The 14,488-nt window shown below is 37.2% G+C and overlaps 1 protein-coding gene across 1 annotated transcript in view; it reads left to right on the top strand.

The window, feature by feature from the left end:
• The window catches only part of LOC148842970 (uncharacterized), an 83,326-nt gene that overhangs the window by 40,105 nt on the left and 28,733 nt on the right, over positions 1–14,488 (top strand). The window contains exons 5-8 of the mRNA XM_088957491.1: positions 6,735–6,871; positions 10,463–10,529; positions 11,574–11,739; positions 11,865–11,979. Coding sequence (XP_088813617.1) covers positions 6,735–6,871; positions 10,463–10,529; positions 11,574–11,739; positions 11,865–11,979 — 485 coding nt within the window. The remainder of the gene's footprint in view (positions 1–6,734; positions 6,872–10,462; positions 10,530–11,573; positions 11,740–11,864; positions 11,980–14,488) is intronic.

The raw sequence follows: 14,488 nt of genomic DNA on the forward strand, positions 1-14,488 counted from the left end.
ATCTGGTTTAACCCAGAGATTTCTGGGTTGTTTTCATTCCTTTTTTGGACTATCAAACTGCTGAAACATCTTTGGATTCAGTGCTGCGAGTTGTTGCTTCTATTTGGTTGTTTTTGGGCCTTGTACGGACTGTTCCTGAGGTGTTTCTCATCTTTGACAGTGGGGTCTTCTCTATTGCCCACACTGTGTTTGTAAAAAGGCCTCTTGATCAATTTGGACTGGTCTTTGCTCCTTTTGGGGTATTTTTTGATGAGTACCTAGAATTTCTGATTAGAAAAGGTGCTTTGACTGGGTGCACAGTGCTTAGAGGTTTTCTGATTACTTCTTGAAAGCCGAACCAAGTTGTTTGGTGTCTCGTGTAGACAACAAGGTGTTGCTTCAGACTTGGTTCTCACAGCTTCCGGGTGTGGTTTGCCTTTGTGAATTGCTGTTTTGAGGCTGGTTTAACACAGTTCTTGCTTCATCCTCATTCAGTACACTTGTAAAAGTCGGCTGAAATCCTATTTGAAGTGGTTACATGATGGACTCCTTAGAGATTGAAAACAGGAATGTTACTGAATTTGGACAAGTTCAGGGGACTCCAATTGATTCTTTATTGACTGTGACCACAGTCAAGCTGGATGGAACTAATTATCTGGCATGGTCACAATCGGTAAAGATTTATATATGTAGTAGAGGAAAGTGGGGCTTTATCTCCGGGAGCAAGAAGGCTCCCCCAGAGGATGATCCATCCTATGAGAAGTGGATGCAAGAGAATTACACTGTTATTGGGTGGCTTGTGAAGTCAATGCAGCCACAGATTAGCCAACACTATCTATGGATGAATTCAGCAAAGGAAATCTGGGACAGTGTTGCAGAAACCTATTCCCAAAAACTAAATGTGGCTAGAGCCTCTAAATTGAGAAGTGATGTGAAGAATTTAAGGCAGGGGGAGAAACCTTAAGCTGTATACTTCTCAACCCTGAAGTCTCTGTGGCAAGAAATAGACCTAATAGAAGCTGTAACTTGGGACACCACCAATGATGCAGAGACCTATAGGAAACTAGTTGAAAGAAACAAGGTGTTTGAGTTCTTAACCGGACTAAACCCAGAATATGATATCACAAAACAAAATATTTTATCCAAGGAGAGTGTCTCATTGTCACAAGCATATGCATTGGTGAGCAATGAAGAGAGCAGAAGGAATGTCTAGGTTCAAGGGGCTGGTATTAGTGATCACTTTGCGATATGGGGGTTAAACCCAAAGGAGTTGCAGGGACTTCTAGTGGCTCTGGTAAGAAAGAGGTTATATGTGAGTACTGCAAGAAGCCAAACCACACCAAAGACAAGTGTTGGAAATTACATCCTAACTTCCCATTCGGTTTCAGAAAAAAGCATGATAATAAAAGGACAGGGAGTGCAAATGGGGCTACTGGTCCAGATAGTGACAAATACTATATTGAAGAGATGTCTGCTTGTGCACAGTTGGCAGTAATGAAACAAAATATGAAAAGTTTGGGAAGATGATCAGTCATCTAGAGGGTGTGACTTCTTCCAACCCTTCAGGAAATTCAACTTCTTCTGCATTTGCTCATTCAGGTATAAGGGCTTCTGCCAATCATGCAACCACTTCAGGTAATATTAAGATCACTTGGATTATTGATTCAAGTGCTTCTGATCATATGACCAACCTTTCTACCTTGCTTGTTTCATATGATTTGCTTCTTGGACGTGATAAAATCACCTTAGCCGATGGTTCTCTTGCCCCTATTTTTGGCAAGGGAACCATCAAGGCTACAGATTCCTTGTTCCTACCTTCTGCCTTTCATGTACGTAGACTAAATTCAAATTTGCTATCTGTAAGTAGTCTAACCAAGTCATTAAACTGTTGTGTAACCTTCTTTCCTTCCTACTGTGTTTTTCAGGATTTGGAGTCTCGGAAGGTGATTGGGAGCGGCCATGAGGCGAACGGAATATACCTACTTGATACTCCGAGACAATGCCCTGATCATCTTGGGAATGTTGCTTTTGGGACTGTTTCTTCAAAGTCTATTAGTCGAATTATGTTATGTCATCTTCGTTTGGTTCGTCTTTCTTTTTCTGCTTTGAGTTATTTATTCCCTGAACTGTTCAAGGGAATTAGTTTGTCCAGTCTTCATTGTGAATCTTGTGAGTTGTCAAAGCATTATAGAAACAATTATCCTTTGAGCAACAAAAGATTTTCTTTTCCTTTTAATATTGTGCACTCTGATGTGTGGGGGCCTTACCACTTACCCTGTATGGGTGGCTACAAATATTTTATCTTGTTTATTGATGACTTTTCTCGGTTCATTTGGATATTCCTGATGAAATCCCGTGATGAAGTTCCAAGACTTGTAAGACAATTCCATGAATTTGTTCTAACCCAGTTTGGTACCAGGATTAAAATTTTCAGATCTGACAATGCAAAAGAATATTTTAAGAAGAATTTATCTTGCTATCTTTTTGACATGGGGGTTATTCATCAAATTTCCTGTGTTAGGACCCCAGAACAGAATGGAGTTGCTGAAAGAAAAAATAGGCATATTGTTAAAGTTGCAAGAAGTGTTTTGTTTGCCTCACATGTTCCTACAAGGTTTTGGGGTGATGCTGTTCTCACTGCTACCTACTTTATAAACTGTATGCCATCCAAGGTTTTAGGGTTTAAGTCTCCCTTCAATCTCCTTCTTCCGAACAATGACCTTTTTCCTATTCCTTTTCGTGTCTTTGGCTGCACCTGTTATGCACATGTTCCAAGTGTCCAAAGGCATAAATTTGAACCAAAAGACCACAAGTGTATCTTTCTTGGTTATTTCCCCACACAGAAGGATTACTGTTGTTTTGATCCAAAGACTGGCACTCGGTATGTCTCAACGGATGTCACCTTTGATGAGCTTTCTCCCTTTTATGGTTCCTCTCTGGAAGTAGATTGTCCACAGGTGTTTGCTCTTCCACTTCCTGTCCTAGTTGAGTCTTTTGATGAGTCAGCTTCTCCTTCAAATGAATCAAGGAAGGATCAGTCGTTCCATTCTCCCTGTCCCAGTGTTTTTCCTCCTTTACCTCCTCGTCCTATCCTCAATCCCAAGGTGTATCAAAGGCGAAGATCCAGAAATGAGCAGGTTGTTTCCCTTACAATACATGAGCCTCATGCACTTCCAGTCACAAATGAGACAACAGGTACTGTTTCAGCCTCCTTGGAGCCATCTTTCCCTGACCTTGATATTCCCATTGCTGTTAGGAAAGGAAAACGGAAGTGTGTTGCACATTGCATTTCCAAATACCTTTCTTACAGTCTACTTTCCCCTTTCCCCTTCATACTTTGCATATCTCTCTTCTGTTGCCTCTAACCCTATTCCCAGGTATGTGTTAGAAGCTCTTAATATTCCAGAATGGAGGGATGCTATGAGATCTGAAATTGATGCCCTACACAAGTGGTTGATTTTCCTGAAGGGAAGGATCCAGTTGGTTGCAAATGGGTCTTTACCATCAAATATCAGGCTGATGGCACCATTGAGAGGTATAAGGCCAAGCTGGTTGCAAAAGGCTATACACAAACATATGGGATTGATTATCTGGAGACCTTTGCACCTGTTGCCAAGACGACATCTGTGAGAGTTCTTCTATCTCTAGCTGTTCACTCTGATTGGCCCCTTTATCAATTGGATGTAAAGAATGCATTTTTGAATGGTGAATTACATGAGGAGGTTTATATGTCTCTTTCTCCAGGGATGTATGGAACATATATGAAAGGAAAGGTATGCAGGCTGAAGAAATCTCTTTATGGACTAAAACAGTCCCCTAGAGCATGGTTTGAGAGATTTAGAACGACACTTGTTAACTTTGGAGTGGACCTCTGGTAGTATGAAAGGAAAGGTACAGACACAGTCTGATCATACTCTTTTTGTGAAGAGGAGTGGACCTCTGGTAGTATACTTCATTGTGTATGTAGATGATATTGTTGTGATTGGTAATGATGTTTAAGGAATTCATGATCTCAAATCTTTCCTCTATACAGAGTTTGAGATTAAAGATTTGGGGGAATTGAGATACTTCCTTGGCATAGAAGTTGCTAGATCCAAGGATGAGATTTCTTATCTCCCAAAGGAAGTATGTTCTTGACTTGCTCTTTGAAACTAGGAAGATGGGTGCGAGACCGGTTGCTACTCCTATTGATATGAGTCATAAACTCTCTGCTTCAGATGGAACGTTGTTAGAAGACAAAGGAGTCTTCCAGAGACTTCTTGGGAAACTTCTGTACCTATGCATGACTCGGTCAGATATTGCATATGCTGTCAGTTGCATTAGCCAATTCATGCATGCTCCTCGAGACACTCATATGGCAGCAGCAGAGCGAATCCTGTGTTATTTGAAGGGCTCCCCAGGAAAGGGAATTCTGTTTGCCAAGTATTATGGTCATATGAAACTTGAAGCCTATATTGATGCTGACTGGGCTGGAAACATTGAAGACAGAAGATCTACTTTTGGGTATTGCAGCTTGGTGGCTGGTAATGTTGTTTCTTGGAGAAGCAAGAAACAATCGGTTGTTGCTCGATCTTCAGCAGAAGCAGAATACAGGGCCATGGCACATGGAGTTTCGGAACTATTGTGGCTAAAATCATTGATGGAGGAACTAGGGGTTGAGCATGACAAGCCAATGATGTTGTACTGTGATAATCAGGCCGCCATCAACATTGCTCACAACCTAGTGCAACATGATAGAACTAAACATATTGAAGTCGATGGACACTTTATTCGAGAAAGGGTCTCTTTGGGTGAAGTATGTCTTCCTTTCATCACATCTGAAGGACAGTTAGCAGATTTTCTCACCAAGGGCATTCCCAAGGCAAAACTTCTGCATGATACTGGCAAGCTTGGCATGATTGACATCTATGCTCAGCTTGAGGGGGAATGTAGAGAAGATGGGCTGAATGGCCGATAGGCTATTTATCCTTTCTTACTGTTTATGTTCCTTTCTGTAATGGGCCTTATTCTGGGCCCATCCTTTCTATGTTATGATCTTTGTAATTTCTTGCCCAACTAAGGGCCTCATTGTAATTATTCAAATTTAACTTAATAAAATAGTGTTAGGGTGTTAGAGAGAGTAAGGTTCGAAACTCTCATACTCTAAACCCTTATTGCCACCATCTCCTTCTTCACCTTCTACTCCATAGAAGAAGTATTTTCTGCTGTTGTTTCAATTTCTTTTGATTTCGGCATCTATTCTAAACAGTCCCACACTCTCAAGGACTGTTTTTCTTCTATTACAGATCTTTCCCATACTAGCATAGTACTCCTCAAGACTCTGATTACCCTGTTGTAGATTAAAGTATTTCCTGATACAACTGAAATACTTTGGTTGTATTGTCTTGGCCTGAATACAGCTTCTTAGCATGGTCCCACACTTCTTTGGTAGTATCAAGAAACATGAAATTTACACTAATCTTGGGTTCCATACTATTCCATAACCATGTGATAATCTGTGCATCTACTTGCTCCCAATCATCATACTCATGAGAATCGGTGGAGCGTTTTTTGTCCCTTGTGTGTTTCACCTTCTTCTTTGCCTTAAGAAAGACTTCTACAGATTTAACCCAAGGTACATAATTTTCTCCATTCAGCTTAATGGAGGTCATTTGAACATTCAGGTAGTTAGTGGGAACCATCACACTAGTCTTGCTATCACTACTGTCACCCATTGCTGAATTCGGCACACTAGACCACACTACACACTGATTTCAGCACTTACTATTTGCTGTAAACTGCACTCTTTACACCACAAATCCTACCTCATGACTACCTGAAACTTCACCACACTGTTTGAGGAACACTTCCCCTTCGAATCACTAAAAACTGCACAAACCCTAGCACACTGTGCAGGCATCTCCTTAAGTGGAGGGTGCTAAATACTAAGCAGTGAGGTGATTGTACTGTTTACTTGGTGAAAGAAAAATGGGAAACATTCTTTTACATTTTATATCAAATAATTTCTTTAAAGCTTGTTTAGATGTACGTGATTGCTTTTCAGGTTTTCCTTTTAATAAAAAAGAGTCAGTATGAGGGGTTGGGATTTGTGAGTCTTATAGAATGTAGAGTTGTACATCTTTTTCTTCTCTGTTGGACTTGAAAGTCAAGTCAAAGGAAGATCATGTACATATTCAGTTTTCAGGTTGCTATACTGCATGCATGCTCTTTTTTTTTTTTCTCTTTTCATTATTTGGGAACACATCATTTTTTTTCGCAAATAAAATAATCCACTTAATAGGGTATGCACTTTATTCACTTTTTGTTTGTTTTTATCAAATAAAAAAAACCTTATGTATGATTCTGTAAACTAAGGTTTTAGCTTATTTGAATATCTATGACAGTTTTTTTTTTGTTTGATTGGCTAAAAATTTTTGAAATTTTAATAAATAAAATATGTTGACTTATGACTGCTTAGGTTGCACCTCAGTTAGAAGGCCAAAATCACATTGGCATTGCTTCTGATGCCTTCGTACTAATTTTGACTTTCCCATTACTTGTATTTATCTTACAAGGATAACTTTTTAATGAAATTTTGTTCGCTTATAAAAAGAAGGATAACTGATAATTTTCCTAACTACTTAATATAATGGTTTATGCATTTCGTTCAGTTCAAAGTATTCATATCGCTCTATGTTTAATTGGTACTTTAGTTTTATAATATGTTATTTCCATAATCTTGTTATTTACTTTATTGAATACTTTGATTAATTCAGGTGAATGAAAAAGCTGGAGGCTATACTAATAGACTTGTTGTGACCTGTGTTAGAAGTGGTCTTAATCGAGCATTTCGGGTCCTACAAAAGCCAGAACGTGCTCCAATAAGAGCTTTAAAGGCGTCTTCCTCTGGAAGGTTGTTTTTGGATCATAACCATGGTATTTATAAATTTATTTGTTGGATAAACTTATAGCTAATAAAATGCAATATTCTCGTTGTATAAGTTTGTGCTCCTAACATTCTCTCTGGATGTAACATGGATTCCTTCATAGAATAATTTCCTTTTTATGAAAATGGACCCAATTACTATGTTGTTCATGATGCATTATAAATGGTTCAATCAACTGGAAGGAAATGTTTGTAGCATAGTATTATTGTTCTCACCAAATTGATGATCTTAATGTATATCTAGTACATCAAATGTCATTTGTTAGGCGATTATTTGGGTTTGGACTCAACAAGAGAGGCAAAAAAGACAAAAAAGAGTTCTGAAGAAAAAGAAAGAGGTTAATGTTCAACTGTTGGAGATATGGAGTGAGTGGGCAATGTTTCTTATAATTGTGAAGTGGGGGCTTAGTTCTCTGGGTGGATTTTCTAGGCTTGGTTGTTGGGTAGGTGAACTGGGAGGGTAATAACAGGTTTGTCTGTTTGGCAAGTTAGGGGATTAAGTATGAGCTTTGATTTGTAACCTTATGGGCACTGTTGTGGGTAGTTTCCAGGTATTTAGAAACTAAGATCAATAACAAATTAGTAAATGACGATTTACTGATTTATTATGCATTTTGATGTTTTTACAAAGTTATCTGATATTTTCTTTTCTTATTTTTAATTCTGATTTATTATAAATTCTAATATATTTATTTCACACTAGTAAATAGAAGTACATTTATTCTGATTTTTTAAATATTAAAGTTATAATACATTATGTTTTATTATAAATTTAATAAACTGATTCTTCTTTTTGTAGTATTAAGATTATGATAAATTCTGAATTCTTATAAAACTTAATGAATTTATTATGATGTTTAATACTAAGTTTATAATAAATTATGATTTAGTATAAAATTTAATAAATTTATTCTGATTTTTTATATTAAATGTAGAATATGATTTATTATAAAAGTTAATAAACATTTTCTGATTTTAATAAATATTTTAAAAAATACTAACTAGTTAATATTTTATTACTTGAGAAATATTTTATGTTTTATATTGTAAAGTAATTAATTTATTCTTTTGTTTTATATTTTGTTAATTCTTTTTATAAATATTTTATTTGAAATATTAAATAGAAATTATTAATGGAATAATTTATATTAATATTACTAATGTGCATCAGTCGACATTCTGTTGACATAATAGGAAAAACTATCTTTTTTTTTTGGTTATTTGAATCGATTTGGTTGACATTTCCGAAATATAGGAAATGTCGACCGAAATAATGTAATTTTTATATTACCATCCATTTTCATGTCGGTGAGCCTTGGCATTGACATATGTCGGGCGACATTGGCGACATTTGGTGACATTTGAAACCATGGCCATGAGTTTTGGTAGACTTATTTACTAGGGATAAGGCTCAGTCTGCTGAATACCTCCTGAGACGTGGATTGGAACGGGTGACACCTGTAGTTTGTGCAGGACATGCCCTGAATCTATCCACCATCTTTTGATTCATCGCCCTTACACTTACCAGGTTTGGCACCATTTCATTAAGCTATTTCACTTAGTCTGGGTCCCCCCTCCTTTGTGGCTGATTTGATCTCAGGATGGAGGAATAATTGTTTCTCGGACAAAGGCTGTTTTCTGTGGAATAGCTTGCCTTTTGCAGTTTTCTGGGTGGTGTGGAAGGAGTGCAATCAAAGGATTTTTGAGTCTAAGTCCGTTGCAGTGGAGGCTATTATAGGGAAGGTGGAGATATTGGTTTTGAGTTGGACCAGATGGTCAAAGTTTTTTGTGGGTGTGCCTGCCAGCTAATTTTCCAGTCATTGATGAACCATTATTATTATTATTTTTTTTGCTATACAAGCTTTCATTGTACATGATCTTTACATGGTTAAAGGCACACTTTTTTTTGTATATGATTGAGGGTTTCTCACCCTCTTCTTCATTATTAATACAGTACACTTCTTACCACTTATAAAAAATTCAAGGCTTGAGTAAGAGGGGAAGATTGGTGTGGAACTTTATCCCAGCAATGGTTTTTGGGTGCATTTGGCAGGAGAGGAGACAGGATTTTCAAAAAACAAGGGAGGCTCTGTAGATTCTGTATTAAAAAAAATATATTGGGGAAAATGTTCTCTTGGTTATCAATCTATAGATTATTTACAGATAGAAATTGTAATTTTTATTTTATTTTATTTTTTTGTATATGGAAATCTTTTTGTAAAGAAACAGGGGCTGGGTAGCGGACCCCATATAGTTGGGATAAGGCTTGGATGATGATAATGATGATACATCTATACTTTGCCTTTTTTCAAAAAAAAAAAGACACACTAATGAATGATATTTTGTATTCACATGCTTGTGTTGGAGGTTTTTTTTCACATGATGAAAATTTCAAATCGGCACTTTCTTTGAATGAAGTGCTGATTTTGTTAATAGATCACTTGTCAGTGTTCCTTTGAGGGCAATTCTTTTTTGTTTACATGCTTTTTCCCAATGTTCAGAGAACCAGACCAGTTATAGAACTGGAGAAGGGAGAAAGGTTCACAGGTCAGAGGTTCAACCAGGGTCAAACCGGAGGTTGGACCATGATAATGTGGTATATATGTATATACTATGGGTCATAAAATACTATATATAATATATTTTACAACTTTTTATATAATTAAATATGGTGGATGGATGGTAATTTCTTTAATTTTTAAAGCAAATGACCAGGGTTCAAGCCTCTTAGTTTACATTTTCTTTAAAATATGTGTAATAAAGTATAAATGCAATAAAGAGATAAAATTCTAATGGATGGCTAAGGACATTGAGATAAAATGCAGTTGGATGAAGAGAACTGCTAACTCATTTGCTGATGGGTTAGCCAAGCAAGGGGTGAGTAGGGATTCTTTGTTTTGGGCTCATTTCTAATCTTGTTTTTTTTGTTTTGCTTGTGGGGGAGTTAAGACAATTTACCTCCCCCTGCTTGTACTTAAATTTCCCTATAGTTTAATGAAGTTATATGTTATATGTTATATATATATAGACACACACACACACACAAAATAAAGAGTCATTCGGACTAGTGGTAATTAAGCATTATATGAAAATAATTGGTCATGGGTCAAGTCTTGTTAAACACATTTTAAAATTTCAATTATTTAATGGATTGGGTGGTTTCATGAAACTGGGACCGGGTCACCAGTTTTCCGGTTAAACCGGCCGGTAATCTGGTTTTCACTGGTTTTTTAACAAATACGGTTTCTGGGGGTGTGATTGAACCGGCCAGGGCCCCAGGTCATGGTTCAACTGGTCCGACTGGCTGGTTTGGTTCGGTTTCCTAAACACTGCTGTTTCCTCTAACATGGAAAGAGTATTCTACTATTGAAATGCTGATTTTGTTAATAGATTACTTGCTAGTGTTCTTTCAGGGCAGTTGTTCTTTTTTGTTTACATGCTTTTTCCTCTAACATGGAGAGAGTATTCTGCTATTATATTGAGATTTTATGATGGTTTACTATTTGGTCCACTTTTATGCCTTGAGCTAATTGCATGTATTTTCTTATTTTGTTGCAGGTATCTTGTTATTTTGTTACGTGATGCTCCTGTGGAGGTGTGGGCTATGACTAAGAGTCCTATTATGGTATTTTAACTCCCACTGCTTCTTTTGTCAACTTCTTGTTTCTGTAACTAACCAAACTATCTCAAACTATTGTTGTGATGTCCCCTGGAAGTGGTTTGTGAACTTTCTATTCCCAGGCTTTAGGATAATTACATCTGGGTGCTGTAATAATCTAAGAAAGATTTTCAACGGTGTCTTCTGGAAGTGTCACATAAATTATGTACCATGGTCGAATTTTGGGCCTCAGAATACTCTTTCCTTTGTAGTCACAGAATTCCTCAAAATAAATAATAAATTCTTTATATTTTATCCTACTGCAGCTTTGAAAATTTTTGGTCCTATTACAACACTTGGCACTGCTAGAGATGCCCCAACTTCTAGAGAGCCTAAAAGAAGCCTTGGGTAAAAAAATAAGTATCCTGAAAAAGGTTACACTAAAATCCAAACAACTAAACAATCTACTGTGCAAGTCTGAATCTCCCCACTGCTGGAAAAAGTTGGGATCATCTCAAACACTGAAATTATAGATCTAATTTAGCTGCTGGAGGAGAGTTTGGATCTGCTAGCAACAAAACAATGCTAGGCACATCATCATTTTGTGCCACCTGTCCTCAAAACGTGAGAAAATGTACTTCAGCACATTGTTTTTTCTTTCTTCTTTTAAAAAATCACATGTGTTGAGGGCTGGTGGCAGATCTAGATTCCTAGCGATTTTTGTTACTAGCAGATCCAGATTCCTTGGAGGATGCTATACTATCTTTTGCTTTAATTAAGTCTCATATGGTGATATTTCTTTGTGGGTAATATGCAACAACAGGCATATCCAACACACAAGAGTGCGCATATTTGCATGCATGCATATCTTGATGCATAAATATATATTTGTTCAGTGTACAAATCCATGTATATCTGAATGCATATTTTCCCTGATCATTCAGGTCAACATGCATTCTTCCTATTATCTCAATATTCTTGCTCTGATCTTAGTTGCATCATTTACAATTTATTTTTATTCGACTCATCTTCTCTTTCTGCAAATTTATTATCCTTTATATCCCCATGTAGCTTAGATCATTGGCTCTTCCATTCACTGTATTGGAGTGGACACTTCCAACAGTACCACACCCAGTTCATAATGGACCATCTAAGCAATCATCTATTTCCTCCCAAGAGCACTCTGATGTGGTCTCACCTGCAGCTTCCCCTACACAAGCATCTTCCTCAGATTCTAGTAAGTTTGTTTCGTTTGATGAGCTTGGACTTTATTAAATTCTCTAGTTGGTTTCCAGTTTATTGCGCCTATACTTTGCTACAGTTTCACATATCTTGCAACTTAAATGTGACTATTGTTTTCAGAAGCAACAAGCTTAGAGGCATCCACTGGTGATACCGCTGAAAGTTTTTCATTTGCACTAGTCAATGGTGCGCTTGGAGTTTTTGAGGTTCACGGGAGAAGAATTCGAGATTTCAGGTAAATTTTCTTTTCCTCCTCAGTGGGGATGAGTTCATCATAAAATTCATATTCTTTGTCATAATTTTATGCTTGTTTTCATAATTATTATTTATATTTTTTATACTATTAACTGGTTGAACAAGTTATTTTCATTTTTTTGTTTACTGTTTAATTATATTTATATTTTTCTTATACTATTAATTGTTTGTTCAATCATTTTGTCTAAAAAGGGTTTAAGTTATCACAAACAGATCTTGTATATTTATTTATTTATTTATTTATTATAAAAACAAGCTAGACTATGGAATGTAAAGACATTTATAAGTTCCCATCTACTTTTCCCTTGTGGATTGGAATTGATGAATAGTCAAACATAACTATTACTGATAAAAAAATAGTCAAATACAACTATTACTGATAAAAAATAGTCAAACACAAGTATATAAAAAGAAAACTTTTTTTGATAAATGAATGATGATTTTATTAATAAAAGGAAGTATATATTCACCCTAAGAGGAGGCACGAGATTTTACCTCCCCATGGAGATGAGAACATAACCATACTCTTAACAGGATACAATGGGATCAGCCATAGCATTTTGGCTTCTTTTTTTTTTATTGGAAACGGTAACTTTCATTAAGGATATCAAATAAAAATCTTACACTGTCAACCACTGAGACAAAGAGTGTTGACCCCAAAATAACATCAAGAATTACAGTACAGCCCAAAAGAAGTTTTCCATGAAAGTCCCCTGTTTTGCCAAGCTATCTGCCACAGAGTTTGCTGATCTCCTTACCCATTTGAATGTTACTCCAACTTCCCTTGCCAAGTAGATTATTTCCCTTATTTGCTGTCTAAACATCCATACACCCAACTTCTTTGTTTGCAGCCACCCTATTAACAATTTAGAGTCCCCTTCCACCTCCAAGTTCTGAAATTCTCATTGCTCGGCAAATCTCTGGCCTTGTAGGAAAGCCAAAATTTCAGCTCTCGTAGAGTCTCCCATTCCTATGAGACCAGAGTATAGTGCCACCATTCTGCCCCCCCATCCCTAAAGACTCCCCCATTTCCCAAGGGTCCTGGATTACCCATGGAGCTTCCATCAAAATTTAATTTTACCCTTTGAAGAGTTTGCCACTACTGACCAACCCTTTTGTATATCATCCACTGAAAAGTCTTTAAATGAGTCACTTACTTTCAGCCAATGCATGACTTTAATGGCTATGCAATCAATGATTTGTTCTGTTGGTCTTTGTGCCCCTTGGAATATTTTGTTATTCCTTTCTTCCCATAAAGACCAAAGAATGGCTGCTCTTGTTGCCCTCCACATCACTCTTCCCCTTTTCTTTGATAGTAGGAAGAAACTTGGGTTGAAAAGACTTGTCACATCCGGGGGAGGAGTCCAACTGCAGCCAAATAAGGAAGAAAACCAATTCCACACACAAGAAGCAATGGGACAAGAAAGTAAAAGATGTGTTACTGTCTCACCATTTCCCAAACAAAGGCAACAAAGATGAGGGGAGAGGCAATGATTCGTCCTTCTTTTTTGTAAATTATCCAGAGTATTAATTTTCTGGAGCACCACCTCCCAACAAAAGGCTCTTATTTTTGGGGGTACAGGACTACACCAGACTTCCTTTATAAGAAAGGAGCCTCCTGGGTGTGAGGATTGAAGGAGGGCGAAGAAAAAAGAGGCGCAGGTATAGGAGCAAAAGGGGGACTCTGACCAGATCTTGCTGTCTTGAAAAGAGAGGTCCAGGAAAGCAGTATTAAGAAGGGAGATTAGTTCATCTATTAAGCCCATTTCATATTCCCTTAACCCTCTCCTTAATCCTATATCCCAAGAGTTCTCATTAACAAGCACTGAAGAAATCACTCTCCCTTTGTTGAGGGACAAAGAATAAATAGGTGGAAATCTGTCTTGGAGAGGATTGTCCCCAAGCTTGATATCCTCCCAGAAACGTACTTTGTTACCCATTTTGGTTGTTATATTATGTTATCTTATAAAACAAGGTTTGGGGCAAGGTTCAAAATATCTGAATGTATCGGTCGCCTCCCGATATACCCCTATAGTGGATGTTTCGGGGTGTGGCCTGGTTTGGGGGATAGGTGGGCCTTAAACCGACCCTTCTAAACCAGTTTGAAAAAAAAACTGAAAAAAAAAGCGATGCTTGATACAGGCTGATATGCCCCAACTGGCGTATCGGCCTGTATTGATATTTTGAACCTTGGTTTGGGGCTGGGATTTTTTGTTTTGTATCTTATTAAGATGAATAAATAAAGTAAACTAACAAGTGGATACAAAATAGAGTTCTCCTAGAAGGTGCGGGTTGCTGCCTTAAAAACAAAGTAAAATTACAATTGAGCCCAGAATAAGTGATCCCTGTTCACCCCTTGCTTAGCTAGTGGGTCAGTCATCCCATTTGCTGACCTCTTTTCTCCCACTGAACTCTCACTGTGAGATTAGAAGGAAGCCACTTGAATCTCCTCATTTCTCCCCTAAAAGACCAAGCTACCATCTCCGGTT

Source organism: Nelumbo lutea, chromosome 8 (genome assembly GCF_056320005.1).
Source record: "Nelumbo lutea isolate HS-2025 chromosome 8, American lotus-T2T, whole genome shotgun sequence".
NCBI classification, from domain to species: Eukaryota; Viridiplantae; Streptophyta; class Magnoliopsida; order Proteales; family Nelumbonaceae; genus Nelumbo; species Nelumbo lutea.